The sequence below is a fragment of the Atractosteus spatula genome, chromosome 8 (genome assembly GCF_055471065.1).
Source record: "Atractosteus spatula isolate fAtrSpa1 chromosome 8, fAtrSpa1.hap1, whole genome shotgun sequence".
NCBI classification, from domain to species: domain Eukaryota; kingdom Metazoa; phylum Chordata; class Actinopteri; order Semionotiformes; family Lepisosteidae; genus Atractosteus; species Atractosteus spatula.
The window spans coordinates 37,140,706-37,164,623 of record NC_142713.1 but is presented as its reverse complement, the minus strand read 5'-3'; the positions used below and the strand labels follow the sequence as shown (position 1 = coordinate 37,164,623).

Here is a 23,918-nt window from a genome sequence, read left to right as displayed (position 1 = left end):
GAATTAAATACCTTTTTGAAATAATCAAAACATTAGATAACTAAAGATAAATAAAAGCTGAAGACTTTTATAAATGGTGCAGTTGTTGGCCTTCTGCAGTAGGAATGGGAAGCATGTTCAGATTGTGGAGGAAATCATCACTTGCCTAGATAATACATAAAAATATATGAAAGTATCTGCTTAAATATATTTTCTTAATTGTAAAAAGTTACTTTCAAAAGCATTCTGGTTTTAATGATTGCCATGAATGAACTGTAACAATATGTTCATCCGTGGCAATCGGTAAAATGGCAGACACCATTAGGATTATAAATATCTTTCAATATCTTTCAGCACAAAAGTAGGAAATGTTCACTCTTGGCGAAATCTTTATCTTGCAGGTGATATGCTTGATCTTCTTAAGTGGAGAGCCCATCCCGAGAGGATCACTGACAGCCTGTCAAAACTAAAGGAGATTGATGGTTCAGAAATAGTCAAGGTAGGTTTTAGTTTTTATTTGCTATATGTATGTGCGCATTTATAGTATAATACAGAAACTTTTTAATTTAATATACTTTCTTTTTTTTTACAGTTTTTACAAGATACACTGGATACACTTTTTGGAATTTTGGATGAAAATTCTCAGAGATACGGGTTGAAGGTTTTTGATTGCTTAGTAAGGTTCTTTTTTTTCCGGGTTTGTTTTTCAAATTGTACTGTCTATAAAATGTAATGAAACATTTATGCATAATGACTCAATATCGATATCAATAGTGGATAATTTCCTGTTATTACTTGTGTGTGTAAAATAACATATGTGTGCCTTAAAAGTCCTACTCTTACCTGTATCTAACTGGGAAGTCTGGAAAGTACTGAAAAGTATGGGAGAAATTTTTCATTAGAAGATAAGGACACTACAGTTTGGGATTGTTACAGATCCTCCCCAGTATTTTAATCATTGCTGTTTCATATACATGTCAATGTTAGAAGGATGTTTGTTCTTACCGCTGTAATTAATATTCTGATCCCTAACTAATTATTATAGAGTTACACTCTTTTGCTAGGTTACATCTTGAGATAAGCATGTTCTTCACTTAATAATGTAGTCTGTATGCAATCTTAGATGCACTTGCGTTGGTTAAATTTACTTATCAATTCAAGTACAAATGGAAAGTTGCACTTGTGTCATTTATTGCCTCAAGTTGACATGCATTTTGCATAAATTCTGTTATGATTGTCCTGTTTTTCAGGTTCATATTATCAATCTGCTGCAGGACAGCAAATTTCAACATTTTAAGCCAGTCATGGACACTTATATTGAGAGTCACTTTGCAGGTGCTCTTTCATACAGGTATGACCCACAATGTATCACGTTCCATATAAATCTAATTCAAATAAGAGCTTTAAAAGTAACCAATAAAGAAATATGCTGTATTCTCTGTACTGGCTACCCATTACTGGCAGTACACTAAAGCACAAGTTCATGGTAACAGAAAACAACAATGGAGAAAGCAGTATTAGTGCAGTATTTTCCCCGATTCCTAAGTTTGCCCCTCTTCCTTTACAAATGTCCCAGTTAAAACTGAACTGAGTGGCATTAGCTCTGGTTCACCCACAGAGAACATTTCAGAGCACCTTCTTCATTGCCCTTTGTCTGATGCTCAGGGGAGAAAGTAGAAAGAGGAAGGTTGTGGTCTTGGTGATGTGATAGCCGAGCGTACGGTGCTCACAGTCATGAGAGAAACGAAGTGTGAATTCATCACCTGTGACAAAGTCCTTGCCAGTTAGTGTGATTATGATGATGTGTCTCACACGCAGGGAGATAATGAGCCAGCCCTCCAAATAAGTACAGGCTTGTGCACTGTCTATATCCTAGGAATGCATGCTTCCTGCCAGGCCTGCTGTGCCAAGTTTTCTTCTTTTAACTCTTGCTTCGAAACTGCTCTTCATCCGGCACACTGCAAAATGATTCCCAGTAATCCCATGCTTTTTGTTACCTCTATTTCAATCACAATCATTTACTGTGGAAAAAGAATTTACCAAGAGGAATATTTTCCTCCTCCATTCAAAATGAACAAATGAGAAACAGTTTTGTGAGGTATTCATAATACTTTATACAACATCTCTAATAATGCAAAAATAAAAAAATCCTCAAAGGATTAGGATTCTCCTAAGGATATGTTGCTCTCCTAGTTTGTTGATACTGTAGATATTTGAAGACAATTTGGAATATATGATCTATAAAAAATAGTTGTTCATGCAACTTGAGTTCAGAGTTATCATTGTAATAATTATTAGTCACGTATTGTCTGAGGGTAATGGTGTGAGGCTGCCATTTATTCTTTTAATATTCATGCTATAATATTTGTCTCTGTGTAATTGCTATTCAAATAAAATGATGACTGAATGACTTTGCCATCCTCAGTCTAGGTCCAACTTTTCTTCATTCACCTACATTGTGTTTCCATTATTATCCAAGGACAAAATATATGCAGCATGCTTCACCATCTGTAAAAAAACTTCCCAAGGATAATGGATATTTTTAACAAATATGCTCCTCTATCCTGAGAAAGGAACAAAGAAGGAGAGAGATCTGTGTCAGAGTGATAATTATAATGTGAATTAATTGAATGAAAAGAATGGCATTACCACCATTACCTTGGTCAACCCTCAGACAGGGCATATGGCATTCTTTAGGTTTCTTGAGGAAGGATGGTTTTTAAATTGCCACACAGCCAAGGTACTCAGATTGGTTTGTAGACCTTACAAAAAATACAATCCCAGGATTCAGTGCGTTTTTGTTCAGCTGTTCAGTGATTTCAAATGTGGCATTTATAGAACTATACTTAAAATGTATGCTTATTACTTTTACTTTCAGGGACCTAATTAAGGTTTTAAAATGGTATGTGGACCGAATAATAGAAGGTGAACATCAAGAACACATACAGCAGGTGCTTAAGGTGAGAAATTAACTCAGATGGTGGGCTGTGTTCAAGTACTGTAGTTGCATTTTCACCAATTTTAGCTGTTTATGTAAAAATGAATAAAGGTAGAACCCAAAGGACTTCTGTTTTCCTATATTTTTTAAATTGTATATTTATTAATATATACAATTTAATCCATAGTAGCTTTGGCATTTTTGCTCATAAGATTGAATCCCACTATCCTTGTTTATCTTGAGATTTTTTTTAACATTTGCAAATGCTCCCACGTCTTGACTTCTTCTTCCACTAGGCTACAGAGTACATCTTTAAATACATCGTTCAGTCTCGCCGCCTCTTTGCCCTTGCCACGGGTGGTCAGAACGAGGAGGAGTTCCGTTGCTGTATTCATGAGCTCTTCATGTCCATTCGATTCTTTCTGTCCCAAGAAGGCAAGATGTCGACACCCATTACTCAGACTCAGGTGGGTTCTTTTTGTTGGATTGTTTGTTATTGAAACAATGTTAGCTACACATTTGGGAGCAGTAGAGAAATATCATTAGAACTCAAGTTACACATTAAGACAATCCAGAAAGGCAACAATCAGTGGGGATTAATTCAAGTTCACGTTTATTAATGATACATAAATGCAATAAGAGCAAAAGGTAAAAGCACAAGTTCCTTACTGTAAATACTGGTTGTCTCATTTTCTGCAGACTCAAGATATGGAATAGGTTGGGCACAATAAAATGGTCCTCTCAGTGTCCCTACATGTGTCTAATACTGCATCTAAATGCTGGGTAATTTAGTCCTGTTGTTCTTTATCTGGATTCTGCTAAGTACTTTGTACTCTTAAGGTTAATTAGTTCAAACAAGCAATGCTATTCATTATCGATGGTTGGAAGGCTGTGTAGTGCCCATATACTGGTTAACTTCTAATATATTGCCCCATAATACAGTATTCATAAAAAGTGAGAAAAAATAACCAATTATAACCCAATACTCAGTGTCTTGAGCATTTTTTTAATTCTGTTGCTGTAAAGCATGCAGTCAAGACACTTATATTAGTAAAATTTTGCAACACACAACCGAAAACAAACAAAAAGTTAGATGTAGATGATTAATATGAGACAAAAAGAAAAAGTCATGGTTATGTAAGTTTTAGTCCCTTTGCTGTGACAAACCTAATTAATTGAGGTGAATACAATTACCTTAATGAGGCACACAATTAGGTGAGTGGCATCTGTGTGAAGTAATAGTTGTTCACATGATTTCAAAATAAATACACTGATCTCCGTATAGTCCCTCAGTTAGATAGTAACTTTTAAGAACAAGATTCAACCAGGAACACCATTTAGAGTTCAAAAATGTACATGGAGTTATATTAGAATGGTACACATCATGAGGAGGGTATAAAAGCATTTCATAGACTCTCATTGCCTCTGAGCACGGCATAGTCAATCATTAAGAAGTGGAAGATACTTGCATACTGCATGGATCAGCGCAAGGAAGGAAATGATTCCTTATGAAAAAGTGAGGCCAACAGTGATTGTAGCTAGTTATGACGTTCTTGGAATAACAGAAATCTGGCTAATGGAAAAGCATGGAGAGGAATGTAATGTTAGTGGATACACTCTGTTCTGAAGAGAGAGGAAATATAGAAGAGGGGGAAGCGTGGCAGTATATATCAAAAGAGAATTCAGGTTCAGGAATAGTGTTGATTATATTTCAAGAATGTAAAATGAAAATAATTTATATGCAAAAGAAGTTGTTTTCATGGGAGACTTCAATTTTCCATCACAGACTGGGGAAGACTTTTAGAAATATCAGCAGCAGAAAGTGAAATGGTAGAGTTGGTCAATGACTGCTTACTAATAGTTTGTCGGAACACTACAGTATGAAATTCTTGTTTAGATGTTGTCTTTTGAACCAACCTAGAGAGAGTGAAGCAAACAGATGAGAGAAGAACCATTAGTGTACTATGATCATAATGTGGTGTACTTTGAAGAATATTTTGAAACCATACATGTTGAGTCCAAAGCAAACGTTCACAATTTATGGAAAGCACGCTTTGAAGGAATGAGACGCAAGTTAAGAGAAGTAAATTGGGATGTGATATGAAATCAGTGCAAAATGGGCTGCAACAGTTTAAACAAATTCTGCTTGAAGCACAGAAATAATTTATCCCAAAAGTTAATCAAAAGATATAAAACAGCAACCCAAATGATTAAACTAATCTAATTTGTGAAAAAAAGGGAAAAGAGAGAACTTGATAAAATTATTTTAAAAACACCAGGATCCCATTAAAGAAAAAAAAATACAATGAGTTACACTAAGAAAGGCCAAATGAGAAAATTACAATGACGGCTGAAATTATATTTCTTCCGAGCCATTTCTTGAAAAAATGTTAATGGCTTCAACAGCATGGCTAGGCAGCTTGTTCCTGCAATGCTTCATGTAAAAAAATGTACCTCTTGTTATCAGATTTGAATGCACTTCCCGATAGTGTTCATTCTGTTCGTTAAGTTTCATTCTCTGTCTTGTGTTTTGCTGTAAACTAATTCTGTAGGGGTGATTTTGTCATGTTTTTGATCATTTTGAATATGTGAATCGGGTCCCTAGTAGTGTTTCTTGTAGTCTGCTCTTAATTGCAACACTTCCAAAGTATGTACGAGATGCCTTTACAGACATTCTTTTATAGACAAAATGTCTTTCTATCCGCTCAAACATCTCCATTTACTTTGTAATTAAATCCAGGATTTTTAAAAGATAGATACCTTCCTGTTTCCATCAGCAAACTAGAATATATCCCTTTTTCAATGCTCTGTAAAACCCAATCCTCCACAGATTTTCTTTCACTGCAAGAGTTTGACTTTTAGATTTCAACTCTCTTGAACCCATAGTCTTGGATTTTATAGTTTTCTGAACCACAGTTCCTGTAAAATTATAACCAGCAGCATCCAATCTAATGTTATGTGTGCTGCATCTTTATAAGAAGGCACCCAGTTTAAGGTGAAAGAAATTGCTTTCACTACCGGATTTACAGGATTGAAACTGTAGGGAGTACAATAATATTATTCTTTAAATCTTCGTATTTTCTATTTCTACATATATCAAATGACAGAGGGAATTCTGTGTTAGTATACCAGCTTACTGATTCTACCTCTTCAGAAAATACAGATCCTGAGCCATTTCATTTTGAGCGAAAAGCATTATAACTTAAGAGGAGAAAGCTAGAGGCAAAACTTTTGAAAGTTTATCTTTACTTAATGGGTTAGAATTATTCTGCAGAATACACATTACAGTCAGCGCTCTGAACTCACCACACCTCATTAAGCATTTGCTTTAGCTGCACATACAGTACAGTACATGCATTTTCCAAGGCCATGGTGAAAGCATTCCCTAAGGCAACTCGATTACATTATAAATATTTAGGACCCATCTGGTACTAAGTGTGGAGTTCTTCTCAACTGAAAGCCTGCACATGACCATTCTTCATTTTCTTATTTGTGTAACACTAATTCCATACCTTTGGCATAAATTAAGATGTTTTTGTACTGTCACACTACTGAAATGGGACTAGTAGTAGTATACAGAGAACCAAAGTGCTGGATGAAAGGCAGCTGAGTTAGGGAACCCACAGGCAGCACACAGGGAGCTGCACAGAGCTGTGTGTTTATAGGAGCCAGGCTATGTAGGGAATGCGCACTCTGGAGACAAGTTGCAGGCTGCTTGCTGACAGGCAAGCTGAGTGCATTAAGCACACAGACAGACATGGTTGTAAAGCCAGCTCAAGATGCAGGGAAACTCTGTACTGAAGGGCAAACCCAGAAGTTGAAGTCATATTCCAAGGTTAAATCCAAATCCAAAACCGAGCAGGAGCAAGGAGATAACAAGCCATGGGGAATCTGGTAGAGAGGTTGAGGGCATAAGCTAAGGTCAGAGCTGAGAACCACTACAGAGAAACAAAGCCAAGGGGTGATCTGAGAAATCAGATAAGCTAGTGAACATCAGAAATCTGAAAAAAATACAGCTCGGGGTCAGGAATCTAAACAAGGTGGCACTGGGGGAAAACAGGAATCAGAACTCTAGAACAGAACTTGAAGGGCTAAGGGCTCAGACTTTGTCGGTTCCGAGTATCTTGATAAAGACCTGGAACGGGTGGGGTCATAAACCCATCTCCAGGTGATTGGTTTCCGAGGCAACGGGTATAGGAAATATGTTAGCCATGGAGTGCTCAGCAGCATGGCCAGCCACAATTTTTCTTGCCAAATTCGAGGTATAAAATACATATAATAATTTTAGCAATAAATTATACATTGGTCTATTAAACATCATAAAAAAACTGAAATTACAATCAAGAAAATAAAGGTTTACAAGAACCAGGCTTTCTACTGTGGATAGCCTGCTTGTCTAGTTTGGTTTCTATGCGTAGGCAGGCTCACCTTGGTTTATTTGAGTGAAATTTAAGTAGCATGCTTTAAAGAGCTTTAAGTAGAAAAGTATAAATTGTTGTGATTGTAATTCTAATTTTTATACCATCGCAAACTTTATCATTTCTCCTGATCCTTATTGAATATTCTCTTTATATGTAATTATGTTTTGAAGAAAATGTTAAGTTAAAGGCTGCAGACTGCTTTGGGAATTAATCATAACGCTTGCAGAGAAATGGAACATTCATAAAGTCAAAAAAATGAAATAAGCCATAAGACAAATGAATTGGGTGAGATTCTACGATGTTGTAATATAAATAACACAATTATTTATGGTTCATGTCCCCTATGCAAACATCTATTTTATAGTAAACCTTTTTATTCATACAGGATTTGCTTTATTTAGGCTGTGCTTTTCAAAGTCAGCATAGTTTTTTAATCTTAAAAAGCACAATGTAGACACCACAAAAGAAGTCTTATTGAAACTGCTTTTGATCAAACTGGGTGAGACCCCCTCAAAAGGTGGTCACTTTTGTGTTGTGCAATTTTGCTGCAATCATTGAGTCATTTTGCAATTGAGCCCCACTGGAAAGTGAGGAGGTGCAAACCGTGTGAGAGACATTATGGCAGTAAAGTGTGAGAGAAGAAAATGCAGATGTAATGAAGTACAGTGCCAAGCAGTGGCTGAATGTTGAACCTGTTTTTTGGGTTTCTTCATTAAGCACATTTTATAATCAATATATACATGTCATTTATATGTTTTTTTTTTCCTGCAATGCTACTGTATGTGCTTTACATTGGTCAAAACATAACAGAAAACAGTTACAAAAATGTGCAGATTTTCTCTGTTGCCAACTCAATGTCTTAGGATGCATTGTTTGTTGTCTTGTGATTTAGCAAGACCCTTTCTAACAGATCAGTGGAATTTCAAAAATAACTCAGTCCACATAAATCTGAATTCAAACAGCAAAAACAACTACATCCTCTTTGATGCCTATTCATTTGTTTTCAGTAAAGGTTATTGGTGATTAAAGAAGGAGCCAAGTCCTTTTTTTACCCCAGAGTTTTTCTGTTAGAATAGAGCTATATACAGTAGTATGTGGAAAGGTCCTGATTTATTTGTTGTACTTAGCAGGAATCTTTTTTTGTGGCTAGATGGAGAAATGGTGTGAAGTAATGCCTTATTCAGTGGTGATGATTTTATAGTTGCCGTAAGTAATATCTGTAATGACTATGATTTCTGAGGCAGGATTAGTATTGAAACATTAATCCAATCACAGATTAAAGCTGCTATTTCCTCTGATGCATTGAAAATTAGGAAGAGTTTGTCAGCCACCTGGAAATATGTTATATTCTGACTGTCATGCCACTGAATTGTGTTAAGAGATTTAGGTTTTGCCTTGATCGTCTGTTTATTTACTACAGAAAAGAGAAAGCTCTTCTTTTGTTTTTGTTCTTGAATATCAAAAGTACTGTAAGAGAGGAGTGATCAATTGCTGTCTGTGCTCATTTCATTTTGCATAAAATAAAAACTAAAGACCAAGTGTATAGTATGAGGGGAATAAATAATATTTAATTGGCAGTGTGTGGTTGTCTTTTAGCATATATGAATGTCAGAGGTTTTAAATATTCCTTTGTGATTTCTAGTGTGAGGAATGAAAAAACAACTTTGTGTGGTGTCATAAAAAATTGTGTATAGCAGTTTGCATTGTTGAATGAGGATTTCAAGTTGACATTTGTTGTCTTTATGTTCCTCTGTTGCTTTTCAGGCGGTTTTCCTGAAAACCTTTCCTGCTGTGTACGGCGAGCTGCTGAAGATCTTTAGCGTTCGGGAAGTGGCAAACTTTGTGCGAGAAACGCTCGGCAGTTTGCCAGTGATCACACATGCAGATTGTCCCTTGGAAGCTGTTAAACTGCAATGCATTGCAAAAACAGTGGAGAGCCAGCTGTACACCAACCCTGGTATGGAATTCTTAGTGGTTGAAAGACAATACCCCAAATCAGTCTCTGTGCAGATGCCAGAGAATTGCAGCTCTTTTTCTGTATTGCTTTATGTGATGTATTTACCAGTACATGTGGCACACAAATGTCCATTTCAAATAACAGAAAATCATACTAGGAAATGCTATACAATACATTATTTTCTTGTACTATAGGATCAGTGTTGATATTTGAAATAATTTACCTTTTTTTATTTGTCAGTGGTAAAATGATGTTAATCTGCTTTTTACTGCACTTGGTTATGCTTAAACTACATATCAAATTTCAATAATATTAGCATTGTATATGTTTCAGAACTCTGAAGAATTGTATTGAATTAGTGGAATGATGTCAGACAGCATAAGATGTGCTCTTGTTTGGTCATGAAAGAGTTATATTTGACATCAGATTTGGAACCATTACCATTTTAAGCATTCAACTAATTTGGCATTCTGCTAGAAAGTAATTAGAATTTAGATGACTGATGGCTTAAATTTTAATTACATTATTTTTATATCTGTGCTCATTAATTTTATCACTTTCTGTAGCAGACAGATGTTTATAAAATTTATAATAAGCTTCAGGCATATTCTGTCCACTATAGTCTCATTTTCACTGCCAGTTATACTTTGAGAATAGAAGTAGTCCCTTGAGCTGTTTTAAAAGACTTGTGTTCTTTCTCCTTCAAGACTTCATGTGATGTAATATTCAGAGGTTATTTAAAAGCTGTAAGAATCATATGAGCCAATTTAATGAGGCAGCATTATGTTTGTGTTTGGTATTTAGTGGTTTTCTTAGAGAGGTTTCTCTAAACAAACCTGAAACATGAATGCTTATAAAAGACCATTATTTACTTGTTTCTTTGCAATTGCTTGATTTGTTAAAGTCACAGAAATGGTCAAGTAACCATTTAGTTTACTCGTATACGGAAGCAGGTTGTTAATAAGTACGGGCATTAATAATGTAACAAAAGGTTATCAAAACCTGGATTGATCAAGTATGAAGACATTTTTCCGTCTCTGCGTGTTCTATGCGATAGTTATAGACTTGTAGGATGTTTCTAATGTTCTAATGATTATTTCAACAGAAAACATCCTTAGGTTTGTTTTAAAAAAGACAATTCTTGCCTGTCATTCCTCATACCACCAACACAGAACTGGGAGCATTCATTACAATACACAAACCAAACCGGACTGAGATATGGATGATGTGGGTAGTGAGTACCTGGAAAGGGTGCATGGAGAGGCTCACTCACAAGCTAGATTTGTCTCAGGATCCCTGGGCTGTTGCAAGGCTACTTTGAATGTTCCTCTTAACAAACTTCGGTTCAGTTTCATCCCGTTCTGCTCTCCTTCCATCCAAGACCCCAATGGCCAGACCAAATCATGAATAAGCAAATTTGCAGATGTTTTGACCCTACTGTATTCCGCAGACACACCCAAAGTATTTTGATACTGCTAAGGAAACCCAGATAGATGGTCATGATGGAAACTACCTTCATTTTATTGAAGGTTTTAGCACAGTGAAAAAGAATGTGTAGTAGAAAGCCGAATGTCCAAAGTATCATCAGCTGTTCACCACCTTTAAAAAGGCAGATCCTTGCACAAACATCTCATGATCAAAATACATTTGAAGCAAAGGTTGGATATGACAGACACAACAAGTAGGGTTTCCATAACCGTTAGCTGTTTAACAAGACATGCAGTGTCTGACAGGTGCAAAAATATTCTGTTATGTGATAATTAGCAAGTTTTACAGAGAAATATCAGAATACATAACATATCTCTGTCCAAGATAACATAAAACCTTTGCAAACAATATTCTCTTTAAGGTCATTGGTCTTCCAATAGCAAAGGACAATCTTAATAAATTGTTCCATGTTGATTGTTTTTGTCAAAAAGTTGAAAAACTATTATTTGAACCGATGGAAGTTTCTGTTGCTTTTAAAAATACAACAAATACAGGTATAACTTTGCTCTTTTCTGTGATGTTAAGGTTACAGTGTAGCTTTTTATGATGTTTATCCTATGTCATTATGACTATGAATACACATGGACGCTTTATAATAAAAATTTGTTTCAATAATATAATATGCTACTGGCTTAAATATCTGTTTTTCATTGGCTTATTAATGTCATTTGTACTGTGTATTCCTGGTAACTGCCAGAATTCATGTAATGTGTTTCAGGAATTTCTGAAATTAAGTTGATTTTTTTTTACCCATTCATTACATTTTAATGCAGTATTTCCAAACATTTGCTTTACAGTTATTATTATAGATTCAAATAATAGGTAAATCATACTCCTTCTTGCTTAAATATGTATTTTTTTCCACTGGCCTATTGAAGGTATTTTAAACAAATAAAGCATTTGTATAATCACACACAGCTTCAATTAAATTGCACAGAGCAAAACTATGTGTTTAATTAAAAAAACACATCCAAACAAAATAATTTGGAGATGAGAACATTCCTCAAATGGCAATTTATCAAAGCAAATATGGGGACTCTGCTTTGTAATTTGCTTCAATACAACAGTTGCCCTTTAACACAAACATAAATTTAATTTGCAAAAGAACAAAGCAAATACTGAATTAAAGTTTGCAGACATGAGAAAAAGATGACACAAATGCCTGTGTCAAAAGCTTGTCAAGAAATTAAAAAACAAAAACTCCCACGCTATAGCAGAAGCCAAATGAAAATTTTAACTGGCAATGATTTGGATTGCGAAAATGATATTTCCCAAAAAGAATATACATCTTTGCTTAAAATGAATGTTTTCTTGTCATTTTGGTTCATTTACTCTGAATATTTCACAACAAATACATGATTTATTACACCGTGTTATGATATGCTGGAGGGCAAATGCTTTTGTTTCTATTTTAACCTTAACATTTTCCGCCATTTCATTGTGGTCTTACCACACTATTGTACTGTCATGTCTGTAAAAGAATACCAGTATACAAATGTTTTAATAAATGCTGCTCAAAGTCAACCACTGACTGATAGCTAAACATCTGTGCCAAGAAATGCAAGCATAGCATTTCTTATTTTTTAATTGACTGCATTTCTGATTTTTCCTCTTTTTTTTTTTGTTCTATGCACATGTCCTCCTCAATGGCTTCTGTCTGAACAAATGAAGGGTGCATATTTGCAGATGGTGTACTGCAGTGTATGAATGCTTTTTCCTCATCGGCTCAATCTTTCCTTTAGATTCCCGCTGCATCCTGCTGCCAGTGGTCCTGCACCATCTACAGATGCATCTGCAGGAGCAAAAGGACCTCGTCATGTGCGCCCGAATACTTAGCAGCATGTTTTCTCTCATCAAAAAAGACACCACAGTGAGTACAGTCTAATTTCCTCTTGTCATCCCTCCTGAAGATTTTTGAGAAGGAGGACCAGCATGCAAATTCCAAAGCCATGTTTGAAAGTCTCCAAATTAGTTTCAAATCACATACATTTTTGGTGGAATTCATGTCTGCATAAAGAGTAAACCCGAAGAGCTCAGCTTTTACTTCCTGCACTGAAGCAATTACATTATTGATTCTGAATTGGAATTCACTTACTTCTGTGTTCTGTCCACAGTACATTATTTTTTCTGGTTTTTGCTTTAGATTAGTTCACGTGACATAATGTACTAATACAATATTCTACTCATCATTTCACAAAAAATGAAAAAACTTGACCTCAAGGAAGGGGAGTGGGGAAACCAACCTTGCTCGTTGGCAGAGTGTTGTGCAATCACACTTGTGTCACTCTGAAATTACTTCCTGTGTCTTTGCCTTATCCCCAGCTTTTGTATTGTCAGGAACATTGTTTGCTGGAATAGCTTGTTAGCACAGTAAATGACTCTTGAAGTAGAAATAACATTCAACAGTAAGCTATAAGATGTAAAATAAGATGGGGAGCAAAGATTATTAGGGATAATCAGGCAGTCATAACTGTCCATTTGTGATATATACTATTAAAGACAATGAAACATTGTGGTTTTCAAGCAGTTTGTCTTATATAGAAAGTTAAATACAATTTGAGACTTTCAAAGGTGTGTACAATATATTTGATTCTATGCTTTATATTTAATATTAGTTTGCTGTGTACAAGACTGGACAATAAAAAAATCCTAAGTGATCTTCCTTGCATTGTTTAACCTTAAGATGTAAGGACACAAACAATCAAGCCTAGCAAGGATGTTAGCTATGCACCAGCCCATACACAGCAAATAGTAACATCTGACACTTTTAAGACTTACTAAAAACAAACTGGCAGCAGGAAGACAGCACTGCCTTCTTGAAGATTTTTACTATACATAATCAAGCTGTTCGAATGTATTTCTTCTGTCAGAATAAATATGTTAAACATGGAGCATGTATCTCAAACTTTGTTAAAAGAAACAGACTATCTCAGCTGTCTTGATGTTCCTTTTGTGTCTAGGAGGTTATAGTCTCTGAAGAAGTAGATCTGATTGTGGAAAGTCTGTTGGGTGTATTGCTCAGAACCATATTAGAAATCACCAACCGGCCGCAGCCAGCTGGAACTGCCCTGCGCTTGCAATTTCAGGATGTCACGGTAAGGATTAAGGTCTCAAGGGCTTTCAAGAGGAATCATACTCTATACATGCCCTAAAGATAATAAATGTGAGTTAGTACTCCTAACTCCTCACAAAATCAGAAAAGGTTTAGAGTGGTTCCCATATGAGGGGCAAGAAACCCGGAGTCTTTGAAGACTTCATGGAAAAGCGGTGTAGATCCTCAGATTGATCCAGAACTCAGTTAACAGAGAAATAAAAAAGCAAAGTTAAACTGGATTGCCACATTTTCATTACAAAGAGTTTTTTAAATAAACAATCCTTTACAGTTGTATATAATACGTTGCTTTAAAATAAACACTACAAGAATTTAACCTGTGCTCATCTAAAATAAAATGAGAATGTCTCTCCTGTGAATTGTCTCTTAGGATCCATATATACTCTAGGTGGTTAATTTTTATTTCTGCATTACCTATCATTTCTCAGAGGTTGACACAATATTTTTTTCTCTGAATAAGGGTGAGTTTGTGTCTTGTCTGCTGGCTCTACTACGACAAATGACAGATAAACACTATCAACAACTTCTAGAAAGCTTTTCTAACAAAGACGATCTGAGGGTAAGTTGTTCATTTTCTAAGGCCGGTGTATTGGAATCTGATAGACATTATATTGTTATTTTTTGGGTTAGTGTTGTAAAGACAGGCAACACACAGCCTTTTCCATGTCCCTTATTAGAACTGTGGTAAGAAGATGTAAATAAATAAGAGTTAATCACCAAAGATAGCAGGTGAGAACAATGGTTACATTTACTTTAAGGAAGTCCTACTGTGTAGTACAGTAGGGTTGAAGTATCTGCAGGAGTTCAGTGCAAAGAACTATTGCAAAAAAGCCAAGTTTACATATAACCAAGTCAACCCTTTACCATTGCATAAAGTACAACAGCATAGAGAGTGTACAGTTAAAAGACATACTGTAAGTAACTCTCCCTTATATAACATATTAAAGTACTAATGCATTGGATTTAATTAAAATAACTGATCAACTAAAATAATAGTAATCACGGACGTTTGGCAATCAACTAAAGTAAACAGTATGAATCCCTCATTTGTGTCCAGTGGATGCCTGCACTTTCTCTCTCTGCCTTCCCAGCTATTTCCCTACTTAGCCATTAGCATACCCTCACTATAATGAAAGGGACAATGAAACTGTCGGTTAGTCTGTAAAGTCTTTTAAAGCCTGTCCTTCCCCACGCCTTTGATACAGACCCAGGAGTGTTTGTTGCAATACAAGAAGAAGACCACGTTGAGATGCGGATGCTGCATAGTGGGTCATATCACGATCTTAGTTTAATTTGAAAGTTGTGCTTAACAACCTTTGGTTCGATTTCATTTTGTTCCACTCATCTTACATGCCAGACTCCATTTGCCAGACCAAATTGCAAGTAAGCGAATTCATGAATATTAATTTTGCCAATGTCACGGTCCTCCTATACTACAGTATATCCTATGTTGAAGCTTGCAATCTAACCACTGGTTTCAAAACAATAAGGGCAGACGTTAATTCAACACTGAAAGCAAAAACAAAACTAACCCGTGGAGCCTTCTTTACTGTAGGTGTGTTTACCTCCACATCCAAATCATTTTTCTCCTTTCCTTTACTTTTCAGCATAGAATTAACCCCTACTTTTCCCCTTGTAGCCTGCAGGCTGACACAGCTTCCCACTAGTAACTGATCTGAAAGACTACTTTCATCTCCAATAAATATTGCTCCTGGTAAATACCACTTTTAGATCCCTGGAATCTAGCTTTATTAAGAACATAAGAGAAGTCAGCGATGACAACAGACCATTGATCAAATAAGTGCACTTCATTTTGATGTCACAGCTTTAGGCTTAGCTTTGAAAGATCTCAGTAATAACTACCTCTGTGTATTTTGGTAATATATTCCATTTCCTGATGTTTTTCATGAAATATGTGTTCCAGTATCATTGCATAATTGGCTATTAAAATGTCTCCTATTATATCCCAGTTTTCTGATCCCAAAACTAAAATTGAAATAACTACTAAGGTCAGCTTTTTTTATTCCCTTTCCAATTTTGAAAAGCACAGATGTCAAAGATTTCTATTTTAATACCAATATATATTTTTGTATTAGACTTTTTAGGGGAAAAGTAATAGCAGTATTGAAGCAAAGAACTGTAAGTTGCTAACAGTTGGTTGATATAGTAAAGGTTGATCAACTTTTAAGCTTGCAACATAAATGCCTTCAATGTACATACTAGTTTAAGTTGATTCATTACATCCTCAGATATTCACCAGGGAAGGACAAAGATAATATGATATATTGAGCAGTTTAGATTTAGAATACATAATTCATGAGTTGCATAGGAGATGGCTACACATTAAATTAAGTTAATTTTAATTAAACAAATAATTAACTTGAATATCTGTTTTACAAATAGAAAACCTTTCAGAGACAGGAATTGTCTTCTGAGAATAATTTAATTTCTGTGTTCTGTTTGTGATTTTATATAGAGCATCTTCACTGCTTGATGCAATTGGGTATCTCTTAACTTTAAAAGTTAAAAAAAGCAAGTGTCTAATCTCCTTCACAATTTAATACTTACATATTTAATTCAACACAAATCTTATCTTGCATATTGATAATTAAGATATGTCTCCTCTGTACTGTATAGCTTTTTTCTTATTTTAGTTGGACAAAACCTCATTAATTTTAAATGTGCAATTATTTTTCTTTTTTTTTAATACCTCTTTTATCATACATAAAATTGCCTTGGCTTATTTACATTCATATTTATGATTTTGACAGTAAATATTAGATACTACGATAAGAAATTGTATTCAGTTGTTGCTATACAGTATATTAATGGATAAACATTTAGTGTGCCTCTTCACTTAATGACTAAATGTAATGTTTCTCTTTGTTTTAAGTAACACGTTTACAAAAAAATTAATTTCTCATTGTGTTCAAAGGCATAAAAGTTTTTACACAGCATCCTATGCCATATTTTCTGTGCTTGTGATTACAATGTTTTTAATGGAGACAAGCTAGCACTGCTGTGTCTCATGAGAAATAAACATAATAACCATATGGCACACAAAGGCAGGTTTTTGCAGGGATTGAGATAATTGGCTTATATGAAAGAAAATAAGTACAATTGCTATTACTGTAGCAATGCTGATGCTGTATTGTTTTTTTCCAGATAATACACAGCTTGTATTGTTTCAAGCCTTAAACATAATGCACGATGACACATCATTTACTTAGTGGAATGGGTTTGTCGGCTTTGTTTTCAATTAATGAAGCACGGTGTCTCAATTTGTTTAGTAGTTGGCGACTTTCATTTTTTCCATGTAAAGTGAGAATCTTCGTCTTTCTTATGCAGAGTGTTGAACTGATACAGTACATGCAGCATTATTTACTGCAAAAATGATCAAATGTTGGCTGAAAATAAGCGTCCATGTGCAAAGTAGCAGAGTGTGATTTCTTTATTTGTGTCAGTCATTACCCCTTTATTTCTGTAGCCTCTCCACTACTGAACAGATATGTAGCAGAAAAAATTATTGGACTTTTGTTATTATACTGCAGCTGTTTACAAAAGTAATTCCACCATTACAGAATACATAATTGACATGTCTGCTGCTTAAAGTGGAACTAAGCAGCAGTTGTGAGTCATTTGATTAAACCAAGTGCTGGATGAGAGAGATAAAATGAAATCGTCTGGCAGTATGGTCTGGGTAGGCGGGAAGGGAAACGGGCAGAATGGTGGTGAGCACACAGGCAAGTGCAATATAGGAAAACTCGTTCCAAAGCTGTTCTCAGTGACAAAGATCATAGCTGAGTAGAACACATAGGTAACACAGAGGGGAATTCAATAGCAATGTTGAGGCAAGGAAGCTGAATCCATAATTGAAAGAAGTCTGTAGTGTGGAATGATGGTAAAATGCAAAGACGAGGTCAGGATGAAGCTGGGTCAAGACTCCAAGAGAAAACTAAGAAAGGATTGCAAGCTAGAGAGGTAACCTGAGATTCAGAGTTCAAGTCTATACCAGATCCCAAAGTGTATTCAGGGCTTAAATATCCTGAGCCTGTGGTGGGTGTGGTTGCAATTGGTATAGGTCCCCTGTCTGATCGCATGTTCATAGGAAACGGCACATACTGACAGGATAGTAGAGGCCTAGGCAGCTGCCATTAAATGAAAAGTACATTTAGTTTTAATACCAATCACAGTAGTAAACAATATCTTACTTCAAACTCTCTTATCTTTCTCATTTCCTCTCATTTTTTCAGGATTTCCTCTTGCAGATATTTACAGTGTTTCGGATTCTTATTAGGCCAGAAATGTTCCCAAAAGACTGGACTGTCATGCGGTTGGTCACGAACAAGTAAGGCTTTTCTGAAGTATTATCCTGAGGCTTTATGAGTAACCTGGGTATCGAGTGAAATAATGGAATTATAAAAGAATAACTAATAACTCTGTGTTGCTGTCTGGTACTAGAAGACCAAATATTATTACAGTCTTTTTAAGTCATGCTGAGAATCAATAATTGCAAAAACTTGTTTGTGTTTCTTTTTTTAAGTGTAATCATCACTACCGTGCTGTACCTCTCAGACGCGCTGCGCAAGAATTTTCTGAATGATCATTTTGATTATAAGGTAGGAGTGTGTGCAGCCTAGGCCTTTAGGTCATTAAGCAGTCACAAACATACTGTGTTTAAAATTGTTTTCATTTTACTACCTGGCTTTAGAACAAAGTCCCTGGCTTTATAAGATCTGCACTCAGATCTCTTACTAAGCTCCCTACTAAAACACCTACAGTCAGGTAGTAATGATAATATTAATGAATAATAGCTTGTAGAAATTCAGATGTAACGCATTATAGTCCAGACACAACGTGGCACTAACTCTGGATGTTACACTAACGATGGGTGTTTTTGAAGTTTCTGAAGGAGAAATAAAGGCTATTTTCTCAGTAGAATGTTGTGTAACCTAACTAAGTAGTTCTGCAGTTTTCTATAGTTTTGTTGTTTTTATCATCTACATTTTAAAAAATAACACTTTAAAATTAAAACAACGCTATCTGTGCATGACTTTTAGATAGGCAATTATCTGATGCCTTTAAAAGACATTCAAATATTTGGTTTTAAAAAATGACATAACATCTTCAGCCAGCATGTAGTATAGTATGTCGTACAAAATGTGTTATCCTTAAATGCTAAAGAATTGTTTGTTTTAGGTGTGGGATTCCTACTTTTACCTCTCTGTGATTTTTATAAACCAGCCATGTCTCCAGCTTGAGATATTCTCTCCTTCTAAAAAGAAAAAAGTGTTAGAAAAGTAAGTATTTTTGCTACTTATTTATTTGAAAGCATTTTACAAACTCTACACAGCTGCTCAAAACTTTCCTTACTTTTTTTCTTGATCATAAGGTACGGAGACATGAGAGTGATGATGGGATGTGAGATCTTTAGCATGTGGCAAAATTTAGGTAAGAAAATAGAAACATTTTCCTATTTGCTGATATAACTTCACAGCAATGTTTCACACATGGAAACATGTTTTCTTCAAACTGAAATTTATTTTTAAAATCACTCCCTCAAGTTAAAGTCTAATGACTTCAATAACCCTTTTTCTGTTAATATTCTCATGATTGGTTATGTAAAATAATTGTTACCAAACAACTGATGTAGTTTTATTGTAAATCTGACACAAATAGTGATGGAGGGATCCTGGCAATAGTTTACTAGAAATTGCTTCTGTTATGACACACATGTTAACTGATGGTTTAGAGCAGGATTATGCAATTCAAAGAACCCTGAGAATTATGTTCAAAGCCAGGCTGCGTTTCAGGCACCTGTAGCATCATTAACCCAACCTGATTTGTTTCTGTTTAGTTTTAATGGTAGCAAACTAATGTAGTGGCAGCATTAATCCAGCTCTGTGGTATCTGAATAATTGTTGTTTGGAGGGACTCTTCAAACGATGTTTGTGCTTTAAGGTATGGTACAAGAAAACTTTTCAGTCTTGTGCAAAACCAAACAGTGGCTGATTTATTGTTAAAAAATTGTTAAAATGCATCTGCGTTTACAGGTGAGCACAAACTGAATTTTATCCCAGCCATGATTGGTCCTTTTCTGGAAGTAACATTGGTGCCTCAGCCTGACCTGCGCAATGTGATGATCCCCATATTTCATGACATGATGGATTGGGAGCAGCGAAGGAGTGGCAGCTTTAAACAGGTATGAAGATGACGAGACAGATGCTAACAGTGCTTGGAAACAAAAAAATCCTCTTCACAAATAACCCTCAACTTTGTAAAGATTTTACTGTATTTGTCTAGTAGTCTCACTTCAAAAAAAATGTGAGAAAATGGAAACTGAAAGCTATAAATACTCATTTGCTTTTACTTTGTGCATTTTGCCGACTGGGTGAGAAAGTATAGAGATGCTTTATTGAAAATATGTATATATCTGATTACTAAATTTAAATTGTTGTTAATGCACCACTTCATATTCCTTTGCCTGAGGTGTTCTCTTGATGCTTTGTGTGAAAGAAGTGGATGTTGTGATTGCATTATTGTAGTTTGGAGTGATTCTGGCCACCTGGTGGCAGGAAGAGGAACTTGCTCTTAAGGCAACTTTGTGCTTGAAGTGCCAAAAGGCTCTGAAAAGCGCCTGCCGTGCCCCCTTCTGGAAAACAGAATTGCTTCCATTCCAGGCTTCTGTGAAGCTGCTTTATGTCTTGCCAGTCTAGGGGTGCCAAACCTGTTCTATTAATTTCAAATAGATGGAAATTTGTAGTTATTTTGTTCGTCATTACCCAATCTGATAAAAGCACCTGAGCAATCACTAGTACGTATCATGTGAAGAAAAGAGTTATACAAAATGAATAAACCAAAACCGGCTGGACCTATTAGTCTTTTATCCTTATGTCTTGGCAAGTTAAAATGGCTCATTTATTATCTAAAAACATTTTATTATACTCATACTATAGCAAGGTTACTTACTTTATTTGTAATAAAATAATTGTTAATATTAATAAGCAAAGCCACCTGGATGTGCGGATTAATATATTATTGGTCACATACCTCACAAATGAGATACCACTGGTACTCCGGTACTGATTCATCTTTGGATCTCTGCTTGTGTCTTATTAACGTTTCTTTCTGAAATTACGCTTTTTTCTGCAGACAACTCTTTATCGTCGTTAATGTTTTAAAAGCAGTAGGAAGGACTCCTGGAAGTCAGTCTGGGCAGCCACCACCGTGTGGCACCACCGAGTGTGCTTTTATGTGATTTATGTTTCAGAAAAATAGTGGATCTTAACAACTTTTCACTCTGTAGTGGGTTAATTGTATAAAACAAAAAAATATACTTTCCTAAAATTGACAGCTGACTGATAAAGTCAGGCCAGTGGGATAGTGGCTTATTCCTGCTTTGATTTAGTTTTTACATTGTGACAATATAATGCTGAAGAGGGTTTCTTTCAACACTTAATGCTTGTCTATCTTTTTATACACTCTACATGTTATATGCCTGCGCACCTTAGAATTGATCAGATATTCATGGCAACATGAACACATCCGATACATACATGGTACATTTACATAATATTTTAATTCATCTGGTTACTAGGTGGAAGCCAAGCTGATAGACAAACTGGACAGCTTGATGTCTGAGGGCAAGGGAGATGAGACTTACCGTGAGCTTTTCAACAGCATGTAAGTAACAAAATGCTGCCCTTTATCTTTATGAAATATTCCACTTGCTATTGTGCCTAAAGCTTAGTACTCTATTATTTAACTAGGTTGTTTGTGTCTTTTTTCGTGCAGTTGATAAGTTTATTGGAGAAATTTATACCCAGTCTCATTCCATTTTACAGCATATGGCTAATAGCAGTTTATCATTCCTGTTATATTTCCAATTATGTATTTTCATTGGTTTCTGCAAAATAGTAGTAATGTAACTGGTGAGAAAAAGTTATATAAACAATGAGTACTTGGAATAGAAAATTAAAATTGAATTGTTCCAGTGCTTCAGGATTTTACAGTGTGATAATTCACTCCTCATTGCATCAGATTTATCACCCAGCATGAATGAATCTGTGTATGAATGTGGGCATCTGCATGCTTATGTGGTTTTATTTATTATGTATATTATACTGTATATGTATGAAATAGATCTGATCACTGATAACAAAAGCCAGCGAGGATTGCTGAACTCCGTTCATAGATTCCAGTTTTTTAAAGAGCATGAATTAATCATCAATGGTTATGTGTAAGTACCTATTGTAAGGGTCCTAAATGACAAGTGTCACAACCCTTTCAGATGATCTTTTGAAAACAACTTTGTCCAGCACTGCTGGCACTTTTATGGTAACATGTTTCACAGCATTGTGGTATCGCCATTTATAGTATAAACAGGCTGGTATGCTAATTTCATCAAAAGCCTGAGATCTTTTAGCTCATAATTTAATTAAAATTCAAAGAGCTCTATTGGCATGACCAATGAAATGCAGGGTTGCCAAAGCAATAACAATTAGTAAAAACATTTATAGACATTCACAATAAAAAAAGCATTATTATTAGACATTAACAGACGTTTACAAAAAAAAACATTTTTATTTAGAAGGCTCAGTCTCTGTTCCTCAGCCTGTGACGTCTGTAAAGTGCTATCAAAGGCAATTACCATTTTGTATCCCTTTTTTAACTTTGTCTTTTAATGTTGCTTGGAAAAATCATGAAATGCACGTATTTCTGTCATACACATGCATACATTTATCCATTTGTTTGGATCTACTGTAGCTGTTTTTTTAGCATGAGTAAAATTTTCTGTTGTAGTTTTATGAGTCTTTCTTCTTTGCTGTTTTCTTTAACCAGTAGTTGTACTAACAATGTACTAACCTGTATGAGTGAGTGCTGACATTTAATAATCTAAAACTAATTTGTTCTACCAATGCTTCCTGGATTAGAATACCTCTTTTTGGCCCATATCCTAGGTAAGATATATTATTCTACACTCGTGTTGCTCAGTAAAACCAATAAGTGCTGCATTTTTTAAAATCATTTCGGATATACAGGCTGAGTGGAAATTCAATTGGTTATTGGAGAAAATTCATAAAAATAAACTGGGATTTCTCATGTATTTTAGTTTGCTGAAGAAGATTGAGAGGGAGACATGGAGAGAGAGTGGTATTTCCTTAATAGCCACAGTCACCAGGTTGATGGAGAGACTCCTAGATTACAGGTAAGATGTGAGCCTTTCTCTTCTCTCTTCCCCAACCACTGATACTCATATCACCTTACATGTTTCTGCACCCATCTCTTCCTGGAATCATTCCTATCATTGTATACTCACCCTCGCAAAGTTTGACCTCCTTTTCTCCATTCTCTTTCCTTCTTGACTCTACCATTCTAGCCCCCATCCAAGAACCTGTGTTGGTTTTGACCTCTCCCTGTTTTTTTCAACACCTTTCTTCACATACTCCTACTACTTCTGAACCCAATTTGCAAAGTCCACCTCTTCCTTACCAAATCTTTTGTAGAGAATGTCTAGTCCAGTGCTCTTCTGCCCAGACTGTTGGGCATCTTGGTGTTGGCAGGAAAGGTAGCATTCTAGATATCTGCTGCTCTCCTTGGCTTTTCTCTTCCTTGCTTTTCTTATGCCACTGCATTATTCCACTTCACTCTCTTGTACCCTATTCCTACAAATTCAAAACTAATGCTGTCTTGCAAGCACTTTTCTTCTATTTTCAGTCTCTTATCAGAGTTGAGAGAATCAGAGATACACTTTCTGCTGTAATGCAAGAAATACTCTGGAATTAGACAAACATTCTTCCCTAAAATAACAAATCTAATCCCAGAATTCACGGTTGTTTTGTGTGATGTCTGTAAATGTTCAGTAATATGTGTAAATGTTCTGTTAATTGTTTCCACTTTGGCAACAGACATGCCAGTAAAAATCTTTGTTTGAATCTCTCTCCCTGCAACCTCACTCACCCTGTCTGCTCCTCCTTTTCCAGTAGATTTTCTGTGCTGCCTTTCCATTCTCTCATCTCCAGA

General features: G+C 35.5%; 1 protein-coding gene across 1 annotated transcript in view; it reads left to right on the top strand.

The window, feature by feature from the left end:
* Positions 1 to 23,918, top strand: part of dock4b (dedicator of cytokinesis 4b) — a 159,034-nt gene that overhangs the window by 99,170 nt on the left and 35,946 nt on the right. Inside the window, exons 18-34 of the mRNA XM_088923460.1 lie at positions 381 to 478; positions 572 to 655; positions 1,230 to 1,330; positions 2,858 to 2,939; positions 3,214 to 3,384; positions 9,103 to 9,295; positions 12,526 to 12,653; positions 13,744 to 13,878; positions 14,356 to 14,454; positions 18,149 to 18,243; positions 18,439 to 18,514; positions 19,095 to 19,195; positions 19,288 to 19,346; positions 19,949 to 20,097; positions 21,493 to 21,578; positions 22,829 to 22,855; positions 23,008 to 23,103. Of these exons, the coding sequence (XP_088779586.1) occupies positions 381 to 478; positions 572 to 655; positions 1,230 to 1,330; positions 2,858 to 2,939; positions 3,214 to 3,384; positions 9,103 to 9,295; positions 12,526 to 12,653; positions 13,744 to 13,878; positions 14,356 to 14,454; positions 18,149 to 18,243; positions 18,439 to 18,514; positions 19,095 to 19,195; positions 19,288 to 19,346; positions 19,949 to 20,097; positions 21,493 to 21,578; positions 22,829 to 22,855; positions 23,008 to 23,103 (1,780 nt within the window). The remainder of the gene's footprint in view (positions 1 to 380; positions 479 to 571; positions 656 to 1,229; positions 1,331 to 2,857; positions 2,940 to 3,213; positions 3,385 to 9,102; positions 9,296 to 12,525; positions 12,654 to 13,743; positions 13,879 to 14,355; positions 14,455 to 18,148; positions 18,244 to 18,438; positions 18,515 to 19,094; positions 19,196 to 19,287; positions 19,347 to 19,948; positions 20,098 to 21,492; positions 21,579 to 22,828; positions 22,856 to 23,007; positions 23,104 to 23,918) is intronic.